The sequence below is a fragment of the Acomys russatus genome, chromosome 21, assembly GCF_903995435.1.
Source record: "Acomys russatus chromosome 21, mAcoRus1.1, whole genome shotgun sequence".
Lineage (NCBI taxonomy): Eukaryota > Metazoa > Chordata > Mammalia > Rodentia > Muridae > Acomys > Acomys russatus.
In genome coordinates this window covers 29,557,622-29,584,266 of record NC_067157.1, presented here as the reverse complement: position 1 = coordinate 29,584,266, position 26,645 = coordinate 29,557,622, and the positions used below count along the sequence as shown (strand labels likewise).

The 26,645-nt window shown below is 43.3% G+C and overlaps 1 protein-coding gene across 1 annotated transcript in view; it reads right to left on the bottom strand.

Annotated features, from left to right (window-relative positions):
* Positions 1–26,645, bottom strand: part of Enpp3 (ectonucleotide pyrophosphatase/phosphodiesterase 3) — a 72,134-nt gene that overhangs the window by 36,410 nt on the left and 9,079 nt on the right. The window contains exons 4-11 of the mRNA XM_051164311.1: positions 26,098–26,223; positions 21,769–21,829; positions 16,349–16,446; positions 8,580–8,659; positions 6,579–6,698; positions 5,909–6,018; positions 4,832–4,897; positions 3,233–3,305 (exon numbers count right to left, since the gene is read on the bottom strand). Coding sequence (XP_051020268.1) covers positions 3,233–3,305; positions 4,832–4,897; positions 5,909–6,018; positions 6,579–6,698; positions 8,580–8,659; positions 16,349–16,446; positions 21,769–21,829; positions 26,098–26,223 — 734 coding nt within the window. The remainder of the gene's footprint in view (positions 1–3,232; positions 3,306–4,831; positions 4,898–5,908; positions 6,019–6,578; positions 6,699–8,579; positions 8,660–16,348; positions 16,447–21,768; positions 21,830–26,097; positions 26,224–26,645) is intronic.

The window sequence follows — 26,645 nt, the reverse complement described above, 5'->3', positions numbered from 1 at the left end:
AAGCACAGTAAGATAGGTTCTGTTTTATTAATTCACAGGTTTTAGGGCCTCTGTGCTAAAAAGTGATTACAAATAAGAATAATAAAATTGCAAAGCCTTCAAACTTCCTCTGCCCGTTTTCTCCTGTTTGTTGTGAGTCTTCCCTAGGCTTTGTCTTGTTGTCACTCTTCACTCCCCACTCAGGGCACATCTCTAAGCTTCCAACTTCCAGCTCCTTACCTGCTTTCAGCTTTCCAAACATAGTCAATTGCCATCTGGAAGCACACTCATTTGGACACTGCAGTCACCCTACTTGTATGATGAGCATCTCCCCCAAACCATCCCCCTGCATCAAGCTTATTAATGCCAGTGGAACTACCATCCCTTCCTCATTTGCATATGACATAGAACAGCAATGAACCATTGTTCTCCCACCCCTAGCCATCCCATTGTCACGTCATGCCATATCCATCCTCTAGCTGAACCTCAAATACATCATTCTTCATCCTTGCTGTTGGCCTCCTCCCTGGTTCAAGACTACCCTCTCTATTCTGGACTACTGCAGAGACTAATGTTTCTCCTTCCTTCTCTTGCCTCCGCCCCCCCCCCCCCCCAAAATGATCTCTAAATACACATGGGCCTGGCCATTCCACTCTCCTAATGGCAGGGCCTCAGTACTTCCTGTTGACCAATACTTCCTGTTTCTCTATGGAGGCGTGGTTGTCTGTTGACCATTGCTGTGGCCTGTAGAGATCTGCATGGTTCGCTTTGCCTCACTCCCTGAGTGTCTCTATGGCCTTCTCTCTGGCGCCCAGTGCTCTAGTCCAGGATGCCAATACTATTCACACTGCACTTCAAAGAGTACTGAACACTGAGTAGCTCACAGTAACATTTGCCTGCCATCACCATCCTTTACCGTTACAGTGCTGTCTGCTTGTGGAAGAAGCCAGTAGTGTCTGCATGTGGCCCTTCTGTGTGTTCCTGTGGTTACGTACTCAGCTCCTTCATCTGCCTGCCGGGCCATTTTCCAGGTCTGTCTCCTTTCTGTTACTCAGGGGACAGTCTCTAATGTGGCTGGTCTTAATGTCAACTTGGCTCAAATGAGAGGTGTCTGAGTAGGAAGCTTGACCTGAGGTGTGTCCCGATGCATGTGGGAAGGTCCACCGTGACGGTGGGCAGCACCTGCTGGTGGCTGGCCAGACACAAAAGGGGTGCTTCAGAAGGAAGAGCAGCTCGCCCTTTGCTTGTCCGGCCCTCCCTTCTACAAGGAGTATATTTGCCCTGTTGGTGCCTGACTGGGACCACTGAGGCAGTTGGCCCTCTGGACAGAGTAGCTGGCAGCTGTGGCTCCCCAGCAAGAGACAGCCATCCATCCAGAGACTATTCCAGTGACTAAAGCAACCAGCTTCAAGGATAGAGTAAACACTGAGTTCTCGGTGTCCTCGGGTGTGAATTGGCTGCCATTAATATTTTAAAGCTCACCTAATAAACTATATGTGTGTGTGTGTGTATAAGTGTATACATATGTATGTACAGATGCATATATACAAGTGTGTATATGTGTGTGTGCGTGTATACTCTCCATCCCCTTCTTTCTGCCTCTCTTGAGAACCCTGACCAAAACGCTCTCCCGGCAACACACATCTACTAAAGCAAGACCTCTTCAGAGACACCTCTGAGTGCTCAGGTTTTGCAGCACTTTTCATAATCACTCTTAAAATTTAAAATTAGATGCCTTTAAAACTACATCACAGATGGAGCCAGGCATGGTGGCACATGCCTTTAATCCCTCAATCCCAGCACTCAGGAGGCAGAGGTAGGCAGATCGCTGTGAGTTCGAGGCCAGCTTGGTCTACAAAATGAGTCTAGGACAGCCAAGGCTACACAGAGAAACCCTGTCTCTAAAAACCAAAAAACAAAACAAAACAAAACAACAAATACAAAACCAAAACTACATCACAGAAAAGAAAAAGAAAAAGTTAGTGGTGCCTAGTCTAAGTCAGACACAGAGGCAGATGAACGTGAAGACTATCTGTGTTCCTCCTCAAATGATGAGTCTTACCAAACATGCACAGAGAGAGCTGTCACATAGGTGACAGCTACACTAGAAAATGCACACAAACAGCATTTAGTGTGCTCAGTGAGTCATTCACTCTCAGAGCCGCCAAAGTAAGTGTAAACTTTCCCATTAAGTTCAGAGTGGTACCAAGGGGCTGAGAGGCCCACAGCAGGTGAGAAGTGGGCAGGGCCTTGCACTGGGACCCACATGGCCTTCAAAGGAAGAAGGAAAAAGGACTTTACTGGTAAATAGCAAAGAAGAAGAGATCCAAGCAAGCATGCCCCCATGCCAGCAGCAGGCAGCTGTTAGGTGAGTTTTCCACAGGGCATCTTAATCCCAGGAGCTTTAGAGCTTCGCGTTATGGACAAAAACAACACACGCTTCAGGGGAGGTGGGGTGGTTAAAAGACAGAATGGCTTTGCGTGTCGAAAGCAGTATTTAAGGATGATAGTCGCGTGGGAAAGTTGTACAACAATGGCCTGGCTAGTGAGGAAGTTGATATTAGCGGCCGCTCCAGAGATACTGAGGCCTTTGAGAAGAATCAGTGCTTGAGATGCTTGTGAAGGCTGGGAGTGTGGCACTGTGTGTGTGGTGCACAGCTGGGGCACACCACAAGAGACCAGCAGGTGGTTTCACTCTGTCCACATTACAGTGTTGAGTGGCCACGCAGTATCTGGCCTTGAGTTTTTAGTATATAAATTAATGTTGTCACATCAGAGTCCTCAATCGGGGTTGCTGATCAAAAGAATTAAGATACAGTTAATTAGGCAGTTATCCTTCCCAGAATTTAACAATGCGTGATTAAACCGTTAAACTAAAACACTGATTTTAGGCTTTTAACTACTTGATCTCGTGCATTTCTTAAATGTGTGTGTGTGTTCTGTAGAGATTTTCTTTTCTTTTCTTTTCTTTTCTTTTCTTTTCTTTTTTTTTTTTTTTTTTTTTTTTTTTGCTTTTTTGAGACAGGGTTTCTCTGTGTAGCCTTGGGTGTCCTGGATTAACTTTGTAGACCAGGCTGGCCTCGAATTTATAGCAATCCACCTGCCTTCACCTCCCGAGTGCTGGAATTAAAGGCATACACCGCCACCGCCCAGCTCTTGGTAGAGATTTTTTAAATCCTGTCTTATGCTGCAGGTTAGGCCTAGATTATTTTCCATCTGTTTGGAAACAACAACCACCAAACCCCCGACTCACTCCCGCACTGACTGGTCCGCCGCTGTGTCCAGCCGAGTCAGGTTCTTCCACATATAATGTATAGAAACTGGGTCTAGGGGTAAAACGGAAACAAGAGAAGACATCAATAATTTGCATGAAAGGGTGGATTTGGCCCTTTGTGGATCGTGACCATACTGGCTGTTCCTGCCTCCTTTTCCTTGTAAGCTCTTCATCCAGGCCAGGGGATACACTTGGCTTGAGTAGAGACACGGCTCCTAACCGGAAGTAAATGACACCTTCTCGGATAGACGCACGACTGTGGCTCAACTATGAAACGTACTTTGCTCTGGTAGCTAAGACCTCTCTTGATGCGCCCAGCCCTTTCCATTTCCTGGTGCCTGGCTTTTGGCTGATTCTCTGCTCTATGTCTGGCTCTTCTATCATGCGCTGGTTTCTAAAATGGAGTTTACTTGATGCGTTCTTTCAATACGCTCTGACCAAATTCTGTGGCCTCAGCCTTGCATCAGCCCCTCCAACTCCAGAAGCCTGTCCTCAGAAACAAGTGCCTCTATCACTCCTGCCCCAATATCTTGTGAAATCTGCCTCTCCTTTTGGGGACCAACCCTATGTCTAGTGTTAAGGACAACAAGCCCCCCCCCCCAGAGCACCTATTCTCAGGAATAAGTCTTGAAAAGCACCCATTAAGAAGCAATGCCAATAGCTGCTACAGTGGCACAGGCCCTGTCATCTCCAAGCGCAACTCTCACCTCAAAGAAGATAGGAAAGTTTATTGGGGGGCTGAAATCACCTCAAATTCTACCTCCCCACACAGAAGCATCTTCACGGGGCTTTTATAGTAACAGAGCAGAGGAAGTCATGAATCAAGACACTTTCAATATATTTGTTAGGAACATCAGAAACTGGGGCAACTGTGCTATTGGCTCTAGACTTTATTAAAGACATTCTTAGCCCCCCAATTGGTGGAAACTAGGGTTTTGTTAAGTTAATGTATTCTGAAAGGATTTTTCCATGTTAGTCACGGGATGTTAGATGTGACACAGAGATGGACAAGAATAGGCTATCCGTTGGGCTACATGTGGCCTGAAATAAGTTGTAATTTGCTCTAGACCTTCCCGGCTCTCCACACTAGCACCAATCAGTTAATCAGATTTGGAGAAGGTTTCAGAAGGAAAAAAGGAACTTCTTTCTAGAAACATCTGTTCATACCTGTAACCTCAGCACTCAGTAGGCAGAGGCAGGAGTACTGCAAGTTCAGGGTTAGCCTGGTCTATATAGTGAGTTTCAGGATAGCCTGGTCTATATAGTGAGTTTTAGGCTAGTAGGACTAAATCTCTCAAATACCAGAAGGCGTTTGGAGGAGAAAGAAGGGAAGGAGGAAAGAGGAATATGAGTGTGGAAAAGATAGACAAATAAGGAAGAAAACAAAGAGTAGAAAGAGAAGAAAAAGGAAGGAAGAAAGAAAGGATGGATGGAAGGAAGGAAGGAAGGAAGGAAGGAAGGAAGGAAGGAAGGAAGGACAGTCAGACAAACAGGGAATTCCAAGGTTTTTAAGGAAGCACCCGTGATGGTTCAGAATGTTTGGTTTACACAACGGCGCTCTCTTTGGAAGACTGTTACCTCTCAGCTTTGGGCAGATCCAGCCATTTTAACAATGTAGAGATTCTCCTTTCATATGGGACAGAACTGAAAAAAATATTTTTAAAAAATTTAAACAAATAATTTCAATATATTCTTCCATAGGGAGAGGAGTTACTAATTTTAGGTATATGTTCTGCGGTTTGTGATGAAAATGCTGAGAGGGTGGCAAACTCAAATGGCTCCATCATCAACAGATACAGATTGTGTTCTCTCCTCCTTACTTACTCATTTCTCCTTTAATTTTCCGCAGCTTAATTGAAAACCATCGATTATCCACAAGTTAACCCATGCATTCACACTTACTGGCTGTCTGTTGACAGACAGTGTACATTTATTTGAAATGGAATTAAATCATTGAGTGAGAGGCCTTGAAGATTTTTTTTTTTACTCTGGCCAACATAGTAAGATGGTAGGCTTTATGTGTTAGCTTGTCACTTAGAATCACGTGGACAGGCTCTCAGTTAAAGTACTGTCTATGTCAGGTCGGCCCATAAGTATATATACAAGGGATTTTCTTGATCGTTAGTTGATGTAAGAGGGCACAGTCCATTGTGGGTGGAACCATCCCTAGGCAGATGGACCTGAGCGTGTATGAAAGCAAGCATTCATTCTCTCTCAGCTCTTGGTTATGGATACGGCGTGACCAGCTCTCTTGTCCTCCTACCTCTGTGACACCCCTCGGCGTCAGATTTTAACCCACAAACATGAGCTCAAATAAATACCTTTCTCTCACAAGTTGCTCTATGTCAGGGTATTTTACTACCACAACAAAAACAAAACTAGAACAGCAGATAAGGTGCCAGGCGCTGAGTTTGATCTCTGGAACTCGTATGATAAAAGAAGAGAGCTGACTCTCAAAACGTGTGCTCTGACTTCAACATACGCTCTCTGACACAGGTGAGTGCAATACACACACACACATGCATGCACGCATGCACACCAACTATTCAACCAAATAAACACATGGAAAAATCTTTCAGGCAAATAAATAAACAAGGAAACGGGTCCTGCAGACCTCTGCCCAGCTGGATCCTTATCTGAAGGCACTTCTAGTACCTGCTGTAATTCTTGTATATGGTAGGGTAGGAGCCGTTGATAGGCACATCTGATCCAGGCCAGTAGTAGGCAGCCGCCTTTAAACCTTGATACATTGCCGTTAGCCAGATCTACAGGGAGTGAGAGGCAATAGAGTAACTGTTTAGGCACCAGCACCATAACCTACTGCTAACAACTATTTTAACTGAGAATGTGTTCTCATCTATACTATACAGTAAATTAAAATGTATAATCAGTCAATCTGCCTCAAAAAAGTAGTGTAGTAAGAGAGTAACCGTTCGTTGTTCCTTCCGCACTGATAAGATTGTGTAATTCTTCACCTTTGAAGAAACTGCAAAACAGCATGAGGGAACAACAGATCTCTTTCTGAGAGAAGTTGAGTATTTGTCTATTGATGACACTATACCCAAATTTCAACATAAAACCTCCTGCGTAAGCAGCCAGGGATATTTCCAAAAATTCAGAAAATAAGAAGAAGAAGGAGGAGGAGGAGGAGGAAGAGGAGGAAGAGGAAGAGGAGGAGGGGGAGGAGAAGAAGAAGAAATAGTAGTGAAACCTTCACATTTTCAGCCATTAGAAACTACATGGACGACGAGAAATTCAGGGAAAACTGAGAAGATTGAGCTATTATGTGAAAACAGGCTTGGAGGCCAAGAGGAGTGCTACATACCGGCTGCCCATTCCACCAGGCGGGGTTATTTTTCTCCACTGAAGAAAGTGAAAAGCTCTTGTTGAAGTGCACATCATACATGTTATTGTCAATGATGCCATGGGATTCTGGATACAAGCCCTATAATATTTATCACAAAATGAGAGTATGAGGAAGTGAACCTTAGTAAAATACAGGCAAGTTGCAGGAACAACAGATCTGTACTGGGAGAAATGCCACATACTTTACAATTTAACTGTCCAGATCGAAACTAAATATCAAGAAGATACACAGATTCCTACCAGATATGCCTATTTCTTGGCTTCAGTGGCAAATGGCCGACAGAAAACAGGTGGTTTGTATTGGTTGCTGTTCTGGATTCACTGTTAAATGCCCCACAGAAGGTCAGTTGTTTTGACACTTGGTTCCTGGCTGGTAGCACTGTTTTGGAAGGTTGTGGAACCTTTAGAAGGCAAAGCCTCGATGGAAGAAGTGGGAAGAGGCTAATGGGGTGTGTTTGTTTGTTTATATATTTATTATCTGTGCGTGCAGCAAGCACAAAGAGGTAAGAGGACAATTTTCAGGAACCATCTCTCTCCTTTCACTCCATGGGTCCTGAGCCGAGAACTCGAGTTGTCAAGTTAGGTGGCAAGCACCTTTACTGGCTAGCTATCTTGTCAGGCTTGGAGTTTCATAGCCCTGCCCTACTTCCTGTTCTTTCTCTTCTTCCTGACTACTCGACCCGCTGGCCTCGAGCTCCTGTCACTGGGCCGTCTGCCATGAGGGAATGCATCCTCTCAACCTGTGTTGCAGAAGAAGCCCTTCCTTTCTTGCTCAAATTGCATTCTGTCAGGTATGTTGTCACCTCAATGAACAAAATAACCAGCACAACTCTAGAAGAGTCCAGAATTTTCGACATAAAAGTATCTGTCCTTATGTATTGCCTCCCTTCCCAGCTGACATTCATTTAAGTAAACGGTGACCAAAAAGTCCAGGAGAAAGGTATTTCTCACGTGACAGAAGTGGCCAGGACCTCACAAAGGTGAGTTTAGCCTAACGCTGGGCATGGGTGGTTAATTAATGACTCACACTGAGCCATGCCTTTCCAGCATGTTGCCCAGTTCTTACTCAGTATGCCCATGCCCTGTAAGAGTAACTTTTAGTCTCCTGGCTCAATTCTTGTCTGGGATGCTTACCACCTCCTTCTGCTGGCCTAGGCCTAGCTAGTTCTGGAAGCATCTAGCCTCTGTATAATCTAACCTGAGTATAGGATGTTTTCAGCCTCTGAGACTTACTGCTTAATGAGCTCACCCTTACTTGTTCTTTCTGAGCTCTGGGTTGGCTGGTTCCACTCAGCTGTTCTGGCTCAAACTCTACTCCCAGCTGACCTATTTAATCTGTCTTTTCTCGGCCCAGAATTGCTCTGCTTGGCCTCAAACTAACTCAGCAATCTGCTCTGATCTTTTGGCTTCTTCTCATTTTGTGGCTCATTCTGTCTTTGAGTTCTCTCTCTCTCTCTCTCTCTCTCTCTCTCTCTCTCTCTCTCTCTCTCTCTCTCTCTCTCTCTCTCCCTCCCCCCCCCCCCCACCCCGCAACCCATCTCTCCATTACTGTCCTGGTAAAAACTGCCTCCTCTCTCTGAAAAACTGCATATCCTATTCTGTCAAATCTCTGATTCATCACCTTTTCTGCTACTCAATTAGATAACATTTTCAAACATGGGTGCTTCCTTCTACACACTAGCTTTACCTTCGTTTGGGAGTAAAGACATGTACCACCATGCATGGCCCTTTTCTTTACCTGAAACTTGCTCTATACCAGGCTGGCTTTGAACTCACACCTGTTTGCCTCTGTATCCTGGGTTAAAGGCGTGTTTGTATTCCAGCCGGATCAAATAGTCCTAGAAGGTCTTTGAATGTGATCTCTTGCCAGAGCAGCCATGTTCTGAATTAACATTCCTCTACAATGCCCATGTAATGTAGTCAGTTTCCTGGCAGTTTTCCCACTGGGCCAAGCACTTACCGTAACAATAGTATAGTGATTTGGGAAGGTTTTGGTAGGATACATGGCTCTCAGGTATTTTGAATGGATTCCACACTGTTCTGCAAGAAAATATAGTAAGAGGTTAGAGGGGCATTTCTCAGAAATATTTTGCATGGCTAAATCTCAACACGTTTCCCAGAAAACAAAAAATGGGAAGAGGTTGGAATTCTGGCCCTTAGAGTTTGTCCATTACTTTAAAAAAAAAAAAAAAAGTCCAGTTTTAGGAAGATCCAGGCAGCTGTGGGGTTAGACTCTGCAAGGCCATGTGGTTGTTGCAGTCCTGCAGCATCTCAGCTCTGGCTTTATTCCACCCCACCACAGGTAACCCACACACAAGGAGTATGGCCAAGATAAAGCAAATGTTATCAAAGGACATCAAAATTTGAAATTTATATAATTTTATATGCTTCAAAACTGTCTTCTCTTAATAATAATAATAATAATAATAATAATAATAATAATAATAATAATAACATTAATAATAATAATAAACCCGATTCTTAGCATATATCGGACAAAATGAACTAAAGTCAGAATTAGCTCAGGAGTCCCGGCTTGCTGACCCTAAGATACAAAGTACCCTAAACTATACCCTCCCGGCATAGTTTTCTTTTGATTCCTCTCTTTATGTATCTGGTAATTATGGGAACAATTTCCACACAGCTTTCAGCTGACAGATCCTATGTTTAAAATACTCAGCATAACAAAAACCACCAGACCCATCTACACACCCAAAGAGGCGTTTGAGGAGGACAGCTACAAAAACCCATGCCACCTAGCAATGTTTGCAAAATAAGTTCACTCTACTGCTTGCTGTTTTTGGCTCCCTTTCCATTTGATCTACGCAGCTTCCTGCTAGCTGTTTTTCACAAAGTGTGGCACTATTTGTGCTTCCATTGTTCTTCTTCTGTTCAGCAGTAACCCCATGGGAAGGAGGTCTGGAGCGCGCTGCCATTTCCTTTGCAGCCATGAAGCACTGGGATGCATCCGTACCCAGGTCTCATGACCTCTGGTTCTGCAAGCCAGCGCTCCCACAATACATTCTATTTACCTTAAAACACAAAGCGAGATTGGTAGGTGGCCAAAATGTTACAGGCTCTGCAGCTGGCAACAATGTCCTCCCAAACAGACACGGATGTGATCCGCGCTCTCTCTCCAGCCTTTGTTTGTGTTTTTTAAAAGAGAATTCAGAAGTTTCCTCTTTCAGAATCTCCTGGAGACCCATGTAGAGTCCACTGTGTGAGGCCCTTGTCCCGAAGAGAAGAGATGGTGGTGTCTCCTGCTTCAGACACCATAAACTCAAATTACCATGAAGTTTTATGATAAAATAGAGTGAGTTCTAATCTACTTTCAGCACTAAAATAATGAGATGAGAGAAAAGTCTATACAATGAACAGAAATGGTCAGTTTCTGTTTTCATTTCCCTAGAACATGGGTGGGAGAACTTGTTTGTAAGTGCCTAACAAAACTGGGTGTAAATGAAGTGTAACTAAATGGCCACCACCCTAGCTACGATGCCTGAAACAGGACACACCTGTGATTGTCTTCAGACTAGGGCTACCGCTTTGCGTCCTGTTTTATAAGCGGGACACTAGAGGACAGTCTGCAGAAAGCGCTGCCTCCGAGCAGTGTCTCTTCTGAATCTAGATCATGGCCCAATAGAAAGGCTCTAGCAGGACATGAGGGGTCACTGTCAGGGAAAGGAAGGCACAGTGCTGTTTTGATTACATACTTTCTAATGTTGCCTAAAATATTAACTATATACATATACGTATAGAAACATTTTCAGAGAAACAAAAGTCTAGGGGCGGGGAGATGGCTCAGTTGGTTTCATGAGAATGAGAAACTGAGTTTGGGTCCTGAGCACCCACAGAAAAAGCCAGGAGTGGCTGGATGTACCTTTAACCCCAGGCCTGGGGAGGCAGAGATTCGTAGATCTTTGGAAGTCACTGGCCAGCTAGCTTTGGTGAACTGACATGCTCCGGGTTCAACTAGAGACCCAATCTCAGAAAATAAGATGGAATTACATTGACAAAGATGTCTGATATTAACTTCTGCTTCTACAAGCCTAAGCCCAAGTGTGCGCAGCACACACAAACACATAAGCGCATATGCTAACACAAGAAAGGAAAGAAAACTCTAAACAAAAAATAATTTCCAAAATGTAAGCTGGAGAAGTACATGTAACCAGGCTTACAGCCCCTACGAGTATAAGGAGAGAAAACTAAATGAGGGACAAAGTCAAAGACTGTGTAGAATGGAGGTTAAGGGCAGTCTTGATAAAATATGGACTAAGATATTGCCACACACTGATGATACAGCCACAGACTAGAGATGTGTGCCTTTCACTTTTCACATCTCGTGTGCCCTCTGGAAAGACTAGCCAAGTGGCTGACTCAGTGGAATCCGGAAGCCCTGGAGGGTGTTGATCTAAGTGTCTAAGCCCACGGAGAAGAAAGGATTAGAGAGAGAGAGAGAGAGAGACAGAGAGAGAGAGAGAGAGAGAGAGAGAGCGAGAGCAATGCTAGGAGGTCCACAAAAAAGGAAGCCCTGTTACTCGCCATCACACAGACATTCAGAACACATGACTCAACCTCCTCGTATGTGTGAGAGCTCCAGAGCCCTCTTCAAAGACGGCCATGTGGTAACCGCTGTAATTCCTTCTCATGCGACACAGTAGCACCCCCATATGATCCGCTGGGGACCTCCAGATCCCAGCCTCCCCCACAGAGGATGAGAACTACGATGCACATGCAGGGGCCAAAGTTCCCAGTTAAAGCCCAAGTGGTACATACTAACCCCCAAGAACCAAAGAGAACAAGAAGGACTGACCTGGTCTTCACCCCAGTTCCTCATGCCGACTGAGCTCAGTGTGAGGCAGGAGCGCACCCTGGTCAGGGCTGCTCCTGGATTATGACTCAGCCCTGCGTTCTCAGGCTTCCCTCAGAGGAATGGCTTCCATTTTTGCCCACTGTCTTAGTTCCTCTTCAGGATATTAAAATAAAATACCCAACAAATGCAGCTGAAGGGGAAAGGAGTTCATTTTGGCACTGCACAGTCCTTTGTTGTGGGGGATTCAAGGCAGCAAGAGACTGTTGACCACATAGTATTCAAAGTTAAAAAACAACAGCAAACAAACAAAAACCAGAGAATGCCCAATGCTTTTGCTCGGCTCAGTTTTTTTGTTTGTTCGTTTGTTTGTTTTTTCTTTACATACAGTCCAGGATTCTATCTCCAGGAATGTTACTGCCCTTCTCATGTCTGTCTTCCTGCCTCAGTTTAACCTGATCAAGAGAATCCCAAGCATGCCCAAAGACCAAGCTTCCAGATGGTTCTACGTCTCAGTGAGATGACAACTGAGATTAATCATCAACCTGCCTCGTTGTGCTAACAGAAACCAGCTTGCCTACCTGGAAGCCAGTTGACGGGCGACAAAAGACACATCAGCTGTACGGCTATACTGATTGGCCCACTGTCTCCATAATCACAGAAAGTGGGCAAAGAATCCAGGATTCCAACTTACTTTTCTGGGGTTGGAAAGAGTTAGAGAAATGTCTAATGATGAATCTGTGTTTCGGTCTTCCTTGCCCTGATGAGATCTGGCTTATATTTGGTATTGGCACTCCCCCCACCCTCCAAAGAACAAAGAAAACAGAAATAATAACCTAACATGAGGTTTTGAGAGGCCTCTAGAGAGACAATCAGGTTTGTTGGTAAGTTTCTCTTGTACAAAGCCAAGTCTACAAGAGAAGCGACTGTCCTGTCTAAGTATAGACATGAATACAGCCTATAATTAATAAAGGAAAGATGAGAACAACAAGGGGACAAGTTCAAAACAAAGGACCAAGACAACTTTTCAGAAGCTGAGCCTTAGTGAAGCAGCAAAGTATAATTTATCAACCAGATAGTTTAAAGATACCTTATTACAAAGATGCTCATTACTGATACATAGACAAAATCAGGACTTCATAAAAGAGATAGACAGTATTTCAGATTTACCAAATGGAAATCACGGAACCAAAGTATGCAATAATTTCACGAAGGTGAACTGCAAGTCAGACTAGACTAAGAAGAAAAGGTCAGAAAGCTCAAGGATCTCGCTAGAAATTATTCATACAGAATAACGAAACTTAGCAATAATGGCAAAGAGAAGATAAAAATGAAGAGTCTTGCGTTACATCATTAAGTGGACAATATACACACCATGTGGTTTTTAGAGAAGAAGAAGAAAGAGAAAGAGCTAAAAAGTTTATTCAAAGAAATGAAGGCTAAAACACCCAGATCAGGCAAAGAGAAAATACAACCCATTCTAGAACATCGCAGAAATCCAAAAGACACGAACCTAAACAAACAAGGTACGCCATTGTACATGCAATAAAACGTTCAAAAGATAAAAAGAAATGAAAGCATCAAAGAAAAGTGGCCTAGAATGAATGAGGGAGTGTGGTGGGGGGACTGTAAGTAGCTTGTTTTTTTCATAAGAAAATCATAAGTCATTCAATAATGAATTTAAAGTGCTAAAAGAAGAAGATTAAAAATCTACCAAGCAAGAACAGTGTATCTAGAAAATGTCTTTTGTGGAAAGATAAAGATAACAGGAAGTGAGAGATGGAAATAAGGAGAGGCAGAGAGAGAGAGAGAGAGAGAGAGAGAGAGAGAGACTCCAGATGAAACTGAGTTCATTAAGACAAGACTTGTCTTGAAAAGGGTGCTGAAATGAAGTCACATAAGAAGTTAAGAAAGCTCATGGGGCAGAGGTAAGCATCCAGACAAATGCAGAGTGTCTTAACTCTGTGCAAGTGGTAGTAAACCTCATGTAGTTCCAACATAAAAGGTAGAAATGAAATAGTGTAAGTAACTAAGATGAATATACAATATGCTTAGGTGTAAACTGCGATGTAAGTTGTATGCTGGGGGGAAAGTACTGAGATTTGTACTCAATTAAGTTTTTTGTTGTAAACTAGATTGTTATAATCAAAAGATAAATGTGTGTGTGCATGCGTGCCATGATAACCACAAAGAAAAGATCTACAGAAATTACAGAAAAACAAAATGAAAAAATCAAAGCATATTTTAAAAACTAAGCATAAAATATTAGAAAAGAGGAAAAAGAAAACTAATGCTGAACAAAAGCAATGGATAAAATGGCAGCGATGAATCATCCCGTATCACTGATTACATCAAATGTAAGCACCCAAAAAAAAGAGTAGTTTAAAAAAAAAAAAATATATATATATATATATATATATATATATATATATATATATATATATATATATATATATCCCCAACCCAAGTGTATGTTAACTGCAAGACTTGGTTTAGATTTAAGAACACAGGTAGGATGGAAAAAGCAATACATGCAAAACTTGCTATGTAAACTGAGTGCACTCAGAGGTACTCTGTAAACAGTGTACTCACAGACAACGCTGTCTCCTACACGTGTAACGGTAGATCTAGTGCCAAGTGTCTTATCGAAATACAAGGGATGGTAGAAGCCAATGGCCTGCTGCAGAGACCAAAGAGCCTTACTGTTTGTGAATGCCAACCTTGACAACTTGAGTCTCCAGAAAGTTCTGCAAAAGGGATCAGTTGAATTTTTACTGTCTACATGATACTCATAGTCTTATTTTTGCCTTATTTTGTCTGACTTAGCTTCCCAGGAAGGCAGTTTCCAACTAGATCCATCCCATCTCACTGTAAACATTCCGGGTCTTGTCTCTAGCCATCTGTCTACAGCCTTCCACGCTAAGATGCACTAATGTCCTAAGTCGACCACAGTATGAGCCTGGCAGCCCTATCCTCCTCCCTCAGTAGTTGCTGATATGACTCACTGCTCTGTGGTTTGCCTTCATGCTCAGTTTCCACAGCCGCTGAAGTTCCAACCCTCAGCAGCTTGATGGGAGAGACCTAGACTTCCTCAAGAGTGACACCTATTTCACCTCAATGCTACCATAATGCTGATCCAATTTCAGAACACCTGATCTCAATCCACAGATTAGCTTTCTGCCAGTGTGACCAAAACCTGGGTAAACAGCAAGCAGGAGTTAACGATTTAATTCGGCTTATGTTTTCAGGCAGCTCAGAGCTTTCAGGCCTCGGCTACTGGGTTCAGTGAGGTTGAGCAGAGCACTCAGGAATGTGTAATAGATGAAATTCTCCTCCTGCCGGTCAGGAAGAAGCAAGAAGAAGCTGGGAACAGCACTCCAAGGACCTGCTTACGTACTTCTTCTAGCTAGGCTCCAAACTTTTTTTTGCAAAAGTTTCCAAACGTCCTGCAATAAAACCAGCTGAGACCCAAGCGTTCAAAACACAAGTGCTCCAGTTCCCTAGGACCTTACAAGATAACAAGGAGGCAGTTTGGGTTGGCTCAAGCAGTAAGGTTTTGATCCACTGCTAACAAAATGGTATCTACATGACTAAAAATGTGGTTTAAGCAGAAACTGGAAAGCTGTGGTTGAAATACCTGTAAATGCCATTTCCAGTTCTCAGTAGGACAAGAGACTCAACTAACTCCACATGAAAACAGACTCACTTCGGCCTTCTGTCAGCTTTCTGTTTGAACATAGGACTTCATAGCTATGTACCCAAATAAATTTCGATAATGAGGTGGAAGCGGAGAGGTATCTGTTAACTTTCCAGACCCAAGTGGCTCAGCGAAGACTGGCAAGTCCTGCACTTGGAAAAATTTTCAGTCTCTTTGCCAAAGGTCTGTCCAAATGAGGGAGGCGCTGAAGGCATGGGCCCACCATGCTGCGGAGAGAGACGGCCTGCCTTTCCATGTCGGCTTGGCATGGGATTAACTGAAGAAATCATCACATCCTGTCTTTTCGTTTTAACAGTGAGGAAAATGAGGTCCAGAAAAGTTAACTGGCTTACTCGGGCTCAAAGAGTCACATTTCCCAATAATTTGAAGAAAAATCAAAACAACAACAACAAACAAATTAACAACAACAACAAAAAACACAATAAAATTGTGATTGGATTTGAGAATTTTGGAGATAAAAGAGAATCTGGGCAAAAGGAAATGAAAGACCCGGATTGCAGAGCAATGAATGCTAGGAGCCCCCAGAGTTCCCTCTCAGGCTATGACCCCAAGTGTTCTGCTTTTATTTATGGTTATTGTGTTGAGTTTCATGAAAGCCACGTGCCCTAACACAGAAGCATAGCGCTGTGATAAAGGCGATGATGAGAACAGCATGCATCATTGATCCACTGAGAAATGACCATCTTACAAATAAACTGGTCTTTCAAGGGGGAGGGGAACCTTCTTGCCTGAGGTCTCACTGTGAGTGGCCGGAGCCATTTTCTAAGCAATCTGATACCATAAGTGAAGATGGAGCCTTCATTGGAGTGTTAGTAGATGCCAGGTCTACCCAGACTTCTTCAGGCCATTGTCTTCCCGAGTCACAGCCACCTCGCCCGTCAAGGCTCAACCCAGTCCTGACAAGTATCACGTTTGAGTTGGTGTACCCAGCAGATGCCCATAGCTCAGAAGTTGCGTTCAAGCAAGCAACCCATCAAGACAAGCAACACGGTGGGTGAGCTCGCTACTTAAGAAAAAGTCAAGGAGTGCGAACACGGAGGAAACTGCTTCCCTAGTGAAAATATATAGACCACAGGAGTAAGTCATTGGGGTCTTGAGGACCCAGGGCTTAGACAAACCACCAAGGGTGCCAGAGGGCAAGGCCTCCTCCTAAGGAGGGAGCAGAGAGCGTCTCCATCACCCGCTGGCTGTCAGCACTCACTCAGTTTGTTGATGTTCGGCATCAGAGTGACCCACGTTTGTAAATACTCAGCCCTAAAGCCATCCATGGAGAACAAGATAACAGGAGGCAGATCAAACCTGGAGATGGAAAACAGACACTTTAACCACCATCTTGGGACTAGTCAACCATTCTCTACGTGAGAAAAACATTTAAAAATACGATAAGAAAACAGTTCTGGGTCAAGCAGGGGGTCACTGAACCCCGGCGTCTTTTGGATGCTTCCATGACAGACTTGGTAACTAGTATCTGATGTGTTCTTTACTCTAAAGCTTTTTTTTTTTTTTTATACTCATATCTTAGGGTACTAACATGTATCCACACATTTTATTTTTATTTTTTAATTTTATTACTATGTATACAGTGCTCTGCCTGCATATACATCTGCAGGCCAGAAGAGGGCATCAGATCACATTATAGGTGGTTGTGAGTCACCATGTGGTTGCTGGGAATTGAACTCAGGACCTCTGGAAGAGCAGTCAGTGCTCTTAACCTCTGAGCCATCTCTCCAGCCCCTAGCCACACATTTTAAAGCTCTTTCAGACCAGTATTTAGCATAAAATGATCAACTGTAATTTTGGAGTCACAGCCATAGGCTGTAGTTTTAAAATTTGTTATATTTATCTTTGCTTTTTGACTTTTGCTTCCATGATTATGCATATTTATGTGTGACAGATACATACACACAGACATTTTCTTAGCCGAACTCTGCCATGTAGCCATCACTGACACCAAGAAACAGAACGTGACTAATACCCCCAGAAACTGCCCTGATTCCCACCCCCACCCCAACCCCACGCCCCCACCATCCCCTTTACTGAGCTCAGCAAACCTTATCCCCAACAGAATGAGCAGTACCTTGACTTTTAAGAATAATTGTTCCTACTTTGATACAGAGATTTACAAATTAAATCACATAGTGTATATTGTGTGGGCTCCGCTATCTTTTGCTTGCCATTCTTTGCCTTTGAGATTTATCTATCTTGTGACTTAAAATTATAAAACATCTCTTGTAACAACAGTTTGGTTCCTCCCAGTGCATGAGTGAATCACAACACAGGCATTTGGGTGTTTCTGATGTGGGTTTCTCATGAACTATGAAGCAAGTATGAAGACAGTAAATTTGCTTCTCATTATATAGTGCCTTAAGAATGGGCATGACAAAGCAACTTTCACATCTGTGCTCAAGCAGCTGTGTACTCCACCGCTGTTAACAAAAAACATACCTTTTAAAGAGATTTGGTTAGGGCAAATCCTTAAAATTCTAATAAATTACCCAAATGTGACTGAAAACAAAGGTAGGAAACCTGATGCCAGGTGAAATAAGAAAATGGCAGCCGAGCAGTGGTGGTGCAAGCCTTTAGTCCCATCTCTCGGAAGGTTGAGGCAGGTGGATTTTTGTGAGTTCGAGGCCAGTCTGGTCTACAGAGTGAGTTCCAGGACACCCAGGGCTACACAGAGAAACTCTGTCTCGAAAAATCAAAAAAGAAAGAAAGAAGGAAGGGAGGAAGGAAGGAAGGAAGGAAGGAAAGAAAATGGTTTCCACTTCCTCAATATGGCTAAGTAAAGCTAGAAAAGTTACCAGGATGACTGACTATTGCTCTGGTGTGGTGAAGAAGCCATAAAGGGAATCTAGAAAGACAGAGTGTTTGGCTGCTTAGAATAGTCATGTATTGCACAGTAATTAACAACAAGTTTTCAAGTAAGATATTGTGCCAGATGCTGAGTCTAATGGTATGAAGGAGTCACAGTTGTGGGAAGTGAAACTGAGAGAGGGATGACACTCAGTACAGAGTCAGGCACACAGAAGGACGCCAGATTAAATCACTGTAAAATGAGACCGGAATTTCTAGGAGGCGTGGCTGTTAAAGAACCAACAGAAAATACACAAGAGAAAGGACTAGGGTCCAAACAGGGCAGGACCCTGCACACATACGTACCAGACACAGCTGATACCTGCAAACACATGCATGAGGCTCGAACACATTTCCCTCAACCATGAAAAGGCAGTGTGAGAGGATGTACATGTCGCCATTGGTGGGAAAGTCCAAACCAGGGCTCAGTGGGGAAATATATCAGCTCACCTCTCATTATGTACATTGTATTACAGTAGCAAATGTTCTCCCCTTCCTTAAATCCTTTAATTCTTACAGAAGGCCTTCTGAACTTGGAATTGCCATTATTTTTCAACATTCATATTTTTATGCTTATTTATGTGTACATGAGTGTTTTGCATGTTGCTGGTGTCTGTGGAGGACAGAGAGGGCATTAGATCGCTTAGAGCTAGGGTTACAGGCAGTCTTTGAGATGGACAGATGTGGGTGCTGGGCACCAGAGTTGGGTGTCCTAAAACAGCATCAAGTACGTTAGCCACCACAAGTCACCTCTCCTGCCTGATATCATTATTATTTGGCTTTATAAGAAAAGCTCAGAGAAGTGCCTAATGCAAAGGCCCATGGACAAAGTCAGTACTTAAACGTGGCTGTACATCCTTGCTGTTCTTTCATTGGCTGCTGAAGAGAGCTAGGGAAGCTAAGAGTTGGCATGACATACAGTCAGACTCTTTATCCCTCAGTGAGGGTCTCCCTAAGCCTAATCACGAGAAGGGAGAAGAGATGGGGATGTTAACCGATGTAGCAGGCCCAAAACAAAAGGACCGTTGGTCTTTCTGAATGTAGGGAAAGGTGATGTTTTTTGTATAAATGGGCATGACACGTATATAAAATCATCGTCTTAAGTAGGCATGTTTATGTTGTCCATAGAAAGCGCTGTTATCAGTTTTGGTCAGAGAACCATCTTTTTGCAGTGGTCAGCAGTTAACTCAGAGACTCATAACTGGTCAAAGTGCTGAGAATAAATTTTCAAATGCTTAGTCACAAATCCCAAGGTTTAGGGAATATCATGGCAAAGAGGAAAGACAGTATAAAAGCCAATGAAGGTAGGTGTGTGTGTATGTGTGTGTTTGTGTGTGAGAGAGAGAGAGAGAGAGAGAGAGAGAGAGAGAGAGAGAGAGAGAGAGAGACAGGCAGGCAGGCAGGCAGGCAGGCAGACAGACAGACAGACAGAGAGAGACACAGACACAGACAGACAGACAAACAGACAGAGAGGGAGACTGACTTCCAGACATGGCTGTTGCAATCTTGAACTCATAGCAGACATGATGACCTTCACAAAAACTCTATAAGGCCAGGCCTGGCATGGAGGGTGAGCTGCTCACTGGGCCTCATTCCTCCCCTGAGGATAGATACAGATAATGGTTGATGGGAAAGGAAAGGCGTTTTCTTCAGTGATGTAGGCATAAGCGAGGGCAAGAGCTCTTGTGAACCAAGTCCCACCTACGCTCTTACAAACAGTGCGAATGAGACTGGGTCACAGGCATACACACAAAAGACATTGAAACCTGGCTTAGCAGGAGGAAAAGGACAAGAGGGCATGGATGCTAAGGGAGACTCTGCAGCGAAGCAAACCGTGAAGAAGTGAGAATGAAAACTCCATTCAGATTGGCTCTGTCCACCTGGGTCAAATTCCGGGAGGCTGTCTGATGCCAGGCGGCTCACTGATACTTAAATTGCAGCATAATTTCCGGCAGGGGGTCGTGGGGGGGGGGGAGTTTCAGGCAACAGTCACACTCCAGGTTTCCAGGCAAGAATTGTTCCAGCTCCTGGTGTGCAATAAAGCTTAAGGCACGACTACTTAGAAATTCCTTCACAAAGAGGAGTGCCCTATAGTGAAAGGCACTAGAATCTGGTGGTCTCTGACTAGCAAAGAGGTCAGCAGGCTATAAGGAAGAGGTGACATCTCCCCATAATGACAGATTCTCTTAATTGGGAGCTAAAGGGTGAATCAGGTCTGCCTCCTTAGATAGTAAAAAGGTCACCGGGTCATTAAGAAATTCCACTTCCAGCCTTATGGGCAGGAAATCAGGTCTTGTATCCCCTCCAAGGAGGAGAGGTCCCTCTGTGTTTAATATTCCTGCTTTCCCTAGTGATCTGTGGACGTGGGACCTTTGTGACCTCAACAGAATATGATCCAAATACAGTATGTCTATGTATGGAAACGTCAACATGAAACCTATTACCATGGTTTTTTAGTATACTTAATAAAATTTTATAAACTTAACTCAGATCCTATCTCTGCCTCCTCCATTTTTCTGTGTTGTTTGTGCGTTAGTTAAATATATTGTATATTAAATATACCCTGCTCCCTCCTCTGAACCATTGAAGTGTTTCAAAATTCTACCTAATTTTGCTGCTGAAAGCTGTGGGTTCTTATCCTAGTACCTGGTCTTTCTGGGCTCGTAACTACCAATGTAGACCTTTTATTTCCAAGATGTCCATCTGAAGAGCTGTAATTTAGTATGATGCTTGGTTATTGTTTCTTTGTTTTGTTTTGGTTTGGTTTTGGTTTTTTTGGTTTTGTTGGTTTGTTTTTAGAGAAATACATCATCTCTCTATGTTGCTCCAACTGGCCCAGCTCCTTGGCTCAGGTGATTCTCCTGCCTCAGCCTCCCTAGTGGCTTGGAGTACTTATGTTGACATACCATGTGCCAGGATCTATAAATATTTTTAAATGAAATGATGATTTTTTTTTTTTTTTTTTTTTTTTTTGGTTTTTCGAGATAGGGTTTCTCTGTGTTAACCTTAGCTGTCCTAGACTCACATTGTAGACCAGGCTGGCCTCGAACTCACAGGGATCCACCTGCCTCTGCCTCCCCAGTGCTGGAATTAAAGGCGTGTGCCACCACCGCCCGGCTAAAATGATATTATTTTAAAATGCTTATTCCTCATAAAGCCAGGCATTCTTTTCATCGTTTGTCACCCTACTGCCACCCTAACTAGTGGGCCCAGAAAAGTGAGGGCAGTGGGGCGGGGGCATGGGGGAAGGAGGGGAGGGAAGTTTGTTCTGATGGGGAGTAACAGGAGTCACGTATGGTTTTGCACACCAGCAGAGCAATGGTCATCCACATGGGAGGGGAGGCATGCCCAGCTAAGATCCTCCTGTCACCGTGAGCCTCTCCTTCCATGAATCCCTTCCCCCCCCCCCCCCCCCTCAGTTGGAAGATGCTTTTACTGTAAGGATGCTAAGTGGCTGAAAAGCATCCTGGCAGGAGCCAATTTAGTCTGAACTCCAGTCTTGCCCATAGGATCCTGGGAAGGTTGGTATATGCCAGCAAATAGGGCTAAGTCATTGTGAGGCATGAACATAACACGATAATACACAAAGGTAGTTTGCCAACAGCAAAGCAAATAAATGTTGACTGCGACTCTGCAAGGAGTCCAGACTTCTGTTAACAATTATATTTTGAAAGGAAAGTGTGGAAATTCTATTTGGCCTCCCCACTACAGCATCATGTTCCTCCTATTAAAGGAAGATGAAGCCTCACTCATGCCCTTGGTGCTTACCCTTCTGGACACTGGGGCTCCTGGGATGTAGCACAGGCTTCTGTCACCCACGAGGCTTCTCCTGCAAAGGAGACCATACTGTTTAAGACAGCTGTGCCACATCAACAGAAAGAAGCAAGCGTTTGCTGGGTGTGTCTTCTCCAGCTGCTTAACTGTTGCCACTCTGATGACTTACTCCTTCCAGGACACAGTGTGTTCCATCTCACATGGTGACAAGGGCAGTGTCCTCTAAAGACATGAGATCAGTGATTGCACTGCAGAGTGCCAGGAAGCGAAGCCACCCCATCCAGAAAAACATAGTTCTCGAGGGAAAATAATATTTCTTTATTAATGGGTTTGTTTTTCTCACACTCTCACCTCAAGGATTTTTCACAATGGCTGTAATAATAATAGATAGAATAAGCAAAACCTAGAGACGAGAAAAAGAAAACCAGGAAGAAAAGAAATGGCTAACTGGAATGGTTGGTATCAAATGGAAAATACTGAACTAAAAATCTTAACAACAGGGCTGGAAAGATGGCTCAGTAGTAAAGAGCACTGGCTGCTCTACCAGAGGTCCTGAGTTCAATTCCTACCAACCACATGGTGGCTCACAACCATCTATAATGTAATCTGATGCCCTCTTCTGGTTTGAAGGTATACATGTACACATAATAAATAAATAAGCAATTTTTTTTTTTTAAATCTTAACAAAGTTTGCAGCATGAATGGTTTCCTTCACAGAACATTCTAGCTAACTAACAAAGTAGAAGTGACAGAGGATACAGGAGGAAACTTCTGGTGACACCTCCACAGAAGGTACAAACCAACATGACACACATCATGATGAAGGAAACACCATTCATTAAAAGTAGAATTTGCAATAAATAAATAAATAAATAAATATTATTGTTTCAGAAGTGCTATGGCTCTGACTTTGGAATTTCTGGAAGTATATAGAATTATAAATTACCTAAGTCACAAAAGACTCAGACAACAAAACCTAGACTAGGAAACTCTCTAGAACAAATGACCTCATTTCTCCAGCATATAAGATGTCAGAGGCACAAACAGGAGGAACACAGCTTTTTACAAGGCTTGAAATATATCAATCAGTGGTAACAACTAGCACCTACTGGATTTTGCTTCAATCCTTTAAAAACTATTATGAAACAAAGAGTCAAAATTGAACATAGATTTGAGGATTAGAAGTAATTATGATTTTTATAGTTAGCATTATAACGTTATTAAATCTTTATCTTTTTTAGACACATATTGAAAGTATTCCTGAGCAAAATGCAAGTTTTGAAATAATCTAAACTCTTGAGAGGAAAAAGTAGAGGGAGAGGCAGAGACAGAGAGAGACAATGATGGAGACAGAGAGGCAGAGACGAAGAGAAGGAAGATGACAAGAAAATGATGTGTATAGTTAAAAAAAAAAAAAAAAAAAACCAAAACACACAAAAAAGGAACTAGGCCAGGCATGGTGGCACACTCAGGAGGCAGAGGCAGGTGGATCTCTGTGAGTTGGAGGCCAGCCTGCTCTACAGAGTGAGTTCCAGAACACAGAGAAACCTGTCTGGAAGGGGAAACAGGAAATACAAAGCTGGAGAGATGGCTCAGCAGTTAAAAGCTGCTCTTGAGGAGGAGCAGACTTTGATCCCCAGAACCCACATGGAGGTTCACAACCATCTTTAACTCCAGTCTTAGAGGACCTGTCACTCTCTTCCGGACTTCTCAGAGAACAGGCACAGACATGGTATGTGGACGTACATGAAGGCAAACACTCATACATACAAAACGACTTTAAAATGAAAAAGAGAAGGAAATAAAAGATATGGAGATACACAGATCATGGTCCTAGACTCCATGCCAGTGTCACACTGGTAATCATCTAAGAGGCCGGTCTATGCCTCAATTACCTAGATAAATGCAAATCTATCTGGGTCTCTCCTTTTACAGCTCAAGATAACAGTCAACTAGCAGAGAACAGATGGAGATAACATAGAATTCTTAGCTAATAGCAAATAAATAAGAAATTGCCCTGTAGGCAGATGAGTAATTTGAACCCTACCAGAGGCTACAACTTCGGTGATTTTATTCCAATACTCTATGCATACGCTCATCTCTTTGAAGCAGGTTTACAATCCAGTTGCTTATCTTCCTGAGTCAGCAAACCTGTCCCTTGCTCAGTCTGCACTTATCTGCAGGTCATGCTACCTTTATAAAAATTATGCTTTGTCAGCATGAGATGGGATTGGCCATGAAATGATACGTGATGAAAATAAGTGATGGACAGACATGAGGAAAACACCAGTTGATTTTCTCTACCTCTGCTTGACAGAAATTAATCCTTGTTTTTAAAGCTTTCTAAATTTGCCAACATATAAAAGCTACAAGCAGGTTCTTACTCCAAAATCACTCAAACTCCTTCAAACTTTTCTCTGAAGCTACTTTTTTTTTTAATCTAAAAATCTATATCTTTAGAATGAGAAGGAATTAAATTTAATTTGAAAATAAACAAGCGGTCAGCCCCAGAAGGCTAATGAATGTATATAAGGCTAAACTTCAATATATTTGTAACAACTGCTACTCCTGTTACAGTCAAGCAACAAACTCAGATAAAAAAAAAAAAATTTACATGACCTCAGCACAAGCCTTTCGATAAAATATTAAAGTTACAAAACAAGGTCAAGGGGCTGAAGAGATGGCTCAGCTGTTAAAGGCTAGGCTTACAACCCAAAATACAAAACTGGGTCAAAAGAAAGGAGAATATAAAGACAATAAAAAGTACACTCAGTGGAATTGGAAAGCTAAGCCAGCCAGAAACCATACTTGCTTTTCTAAATACAAAAACAAACAAACAAACAAACAAAAAACTTTATGACTCAATTGTCACTATTAAGAAGTATTTGGAAACTGTTTCCAACTCAGGCCAGTTTTTTTAGTAATCCTGGTTTTGGTTACTTTAAATCATTTTTCATATAAAATGACTCATATACCAATACAATACCAATACTCCTGGACTGTACTGAGTAATGTTTCTAAGACAGGTAAGAGTCACATGAATGAAGGACAAAATGGTCATATGCTAGGACGGAGCCCCAAGGATTACACGCCCCCCTTTTTATTTTATTTTTTATTTTTTTGCTTTCACAGAAAAGCCATGAATAAGGACTTAATTAAGGGTCCCGGGCATGGCTCCATCCCCTGTGTTAAACACACAACAGTTACAAACATGCCCCACTCGTGGAGAAACAGAATACGCTTCTTGGAACGTGGCTTGTCCTAGAAGTCACTGCTGACCAATAAGCTGCCTAAAGCTGAGCTCAGCCATGGGCCAGTGGGGACCAGGCGCTCTACCAGTCAAAACCCCTTGCTCGCCCAAGACATCTAGATGGGAGCTTCTCTGGTAGCCATGCTTTTCTGCTTGTAATCTGTCAGAGCTATAAAACATCACGACGAAGACGGCTTCAAGAAGAAATGATTCATTTGGGCTTAAAGATCCAGAGGGATACGGATTTGCTGTGGCAGGGAGGCTTAAACCCAAGTGACATGGCAACCAGAGCAGAAAGCTGAAAGCTTACAGCCTTAACTATAAACGCAAGGCAGAGAGAGCAATCTGGAAGTAGTAAAGGGATTTTAGCTCTGAAAGCCCACCCACAGTGACATACTTCCTCCAGCAAGGCCACACTTCCTGACATGCCTCCCACCACCACCACCACCAGAGCACTACAAACTGGGTTTGTATTCAAATTCCTGTGGCTATGGGAGACATATTTTGTTTCTTCCATCTTTAGATTAGAGAGCCCAGCTGTAGCAATACTTACACCCTGACTTCTATCTCTTGCTTCAGAACGTGGGATCCAATTTGATTTCTCTCTTTTTGTTTAAGAACATAAATTCAGGAAGCCAGGCAGTGGTGGCGCACACCTGTAATCCCAGCACTCAGGGAGGCAGAGGCAGGCGGATCTCTGTGAGTCTGAGGCCAGCCTGCTCTACCAAGTGGGTCCAGGACAGCCGAGGCTACGCAGAGAAACCCAGTCTTGAAAAACCAAACCCAAAAGGATTAATTTTTTGCCTTGTCCCAGGTTAACTAAGGCTATTTTAAAATATAGCAGGTGTCTGTCTCTTGATTGATTGCTAGGGGGGTTGACCGAAGTAATAATAATTATAGGCCTGATAATAAACAATTATTAGGCCGTCCTGGTAATTTAAAAACAACACATTTCATCTCACCCCTGTGTGGACTATGAGCTAACTATCCTCTCCTGCCTTAAGATAATCGTTGTAGCTCAGGATAGCCCTGAGAAAGCCAGCGTTGCGGTAACCAGCACCTCCCCCGCTTACCTTGGCAAACGGTCTTGTAGTTGGCGCAGCAGTCCATCTTCTGTAAGCAGTCTTCCGCGCAGGAGCAGAGGCTGCTCTCCAGCCTGCTCTCCCCACAACGAAACGAATTGCACGTCCACACTTGAGCTGAAAGAGCGTGCAGTGCAGTTCTGAGTGCCGAGGCGCACAACACAAAGACCACAAATGCCTCGTATTCCTCCCTGTGCTGTTCCAATACGGTCAGACCCCTGATTCATCTGATTGAATACATGAAAATACACTGCACAAAACAAAAAGAAGCTGCAGCCCCCTTTCCTTGTATGGGTGGCAGAAAGAAATGTGGCTACACATGTTGAACTTGTACTCTGAGTCTGCGGATGGTCTGAGCCTCGATCCTATTCCCGCTCAAGTGTAGGAACTGCACACGGTGAGGCTTCACCAGCACTAACGCAACCTTGTCTAAGGACAAGCCAATAAAGAAAAGAAAGCTGTGGCAGAAGTGACAGGAGCATCTTAGAATTCTATGGAAACCCCATTTCACTTTCTGTACAGATAACCCTCGACTGCAG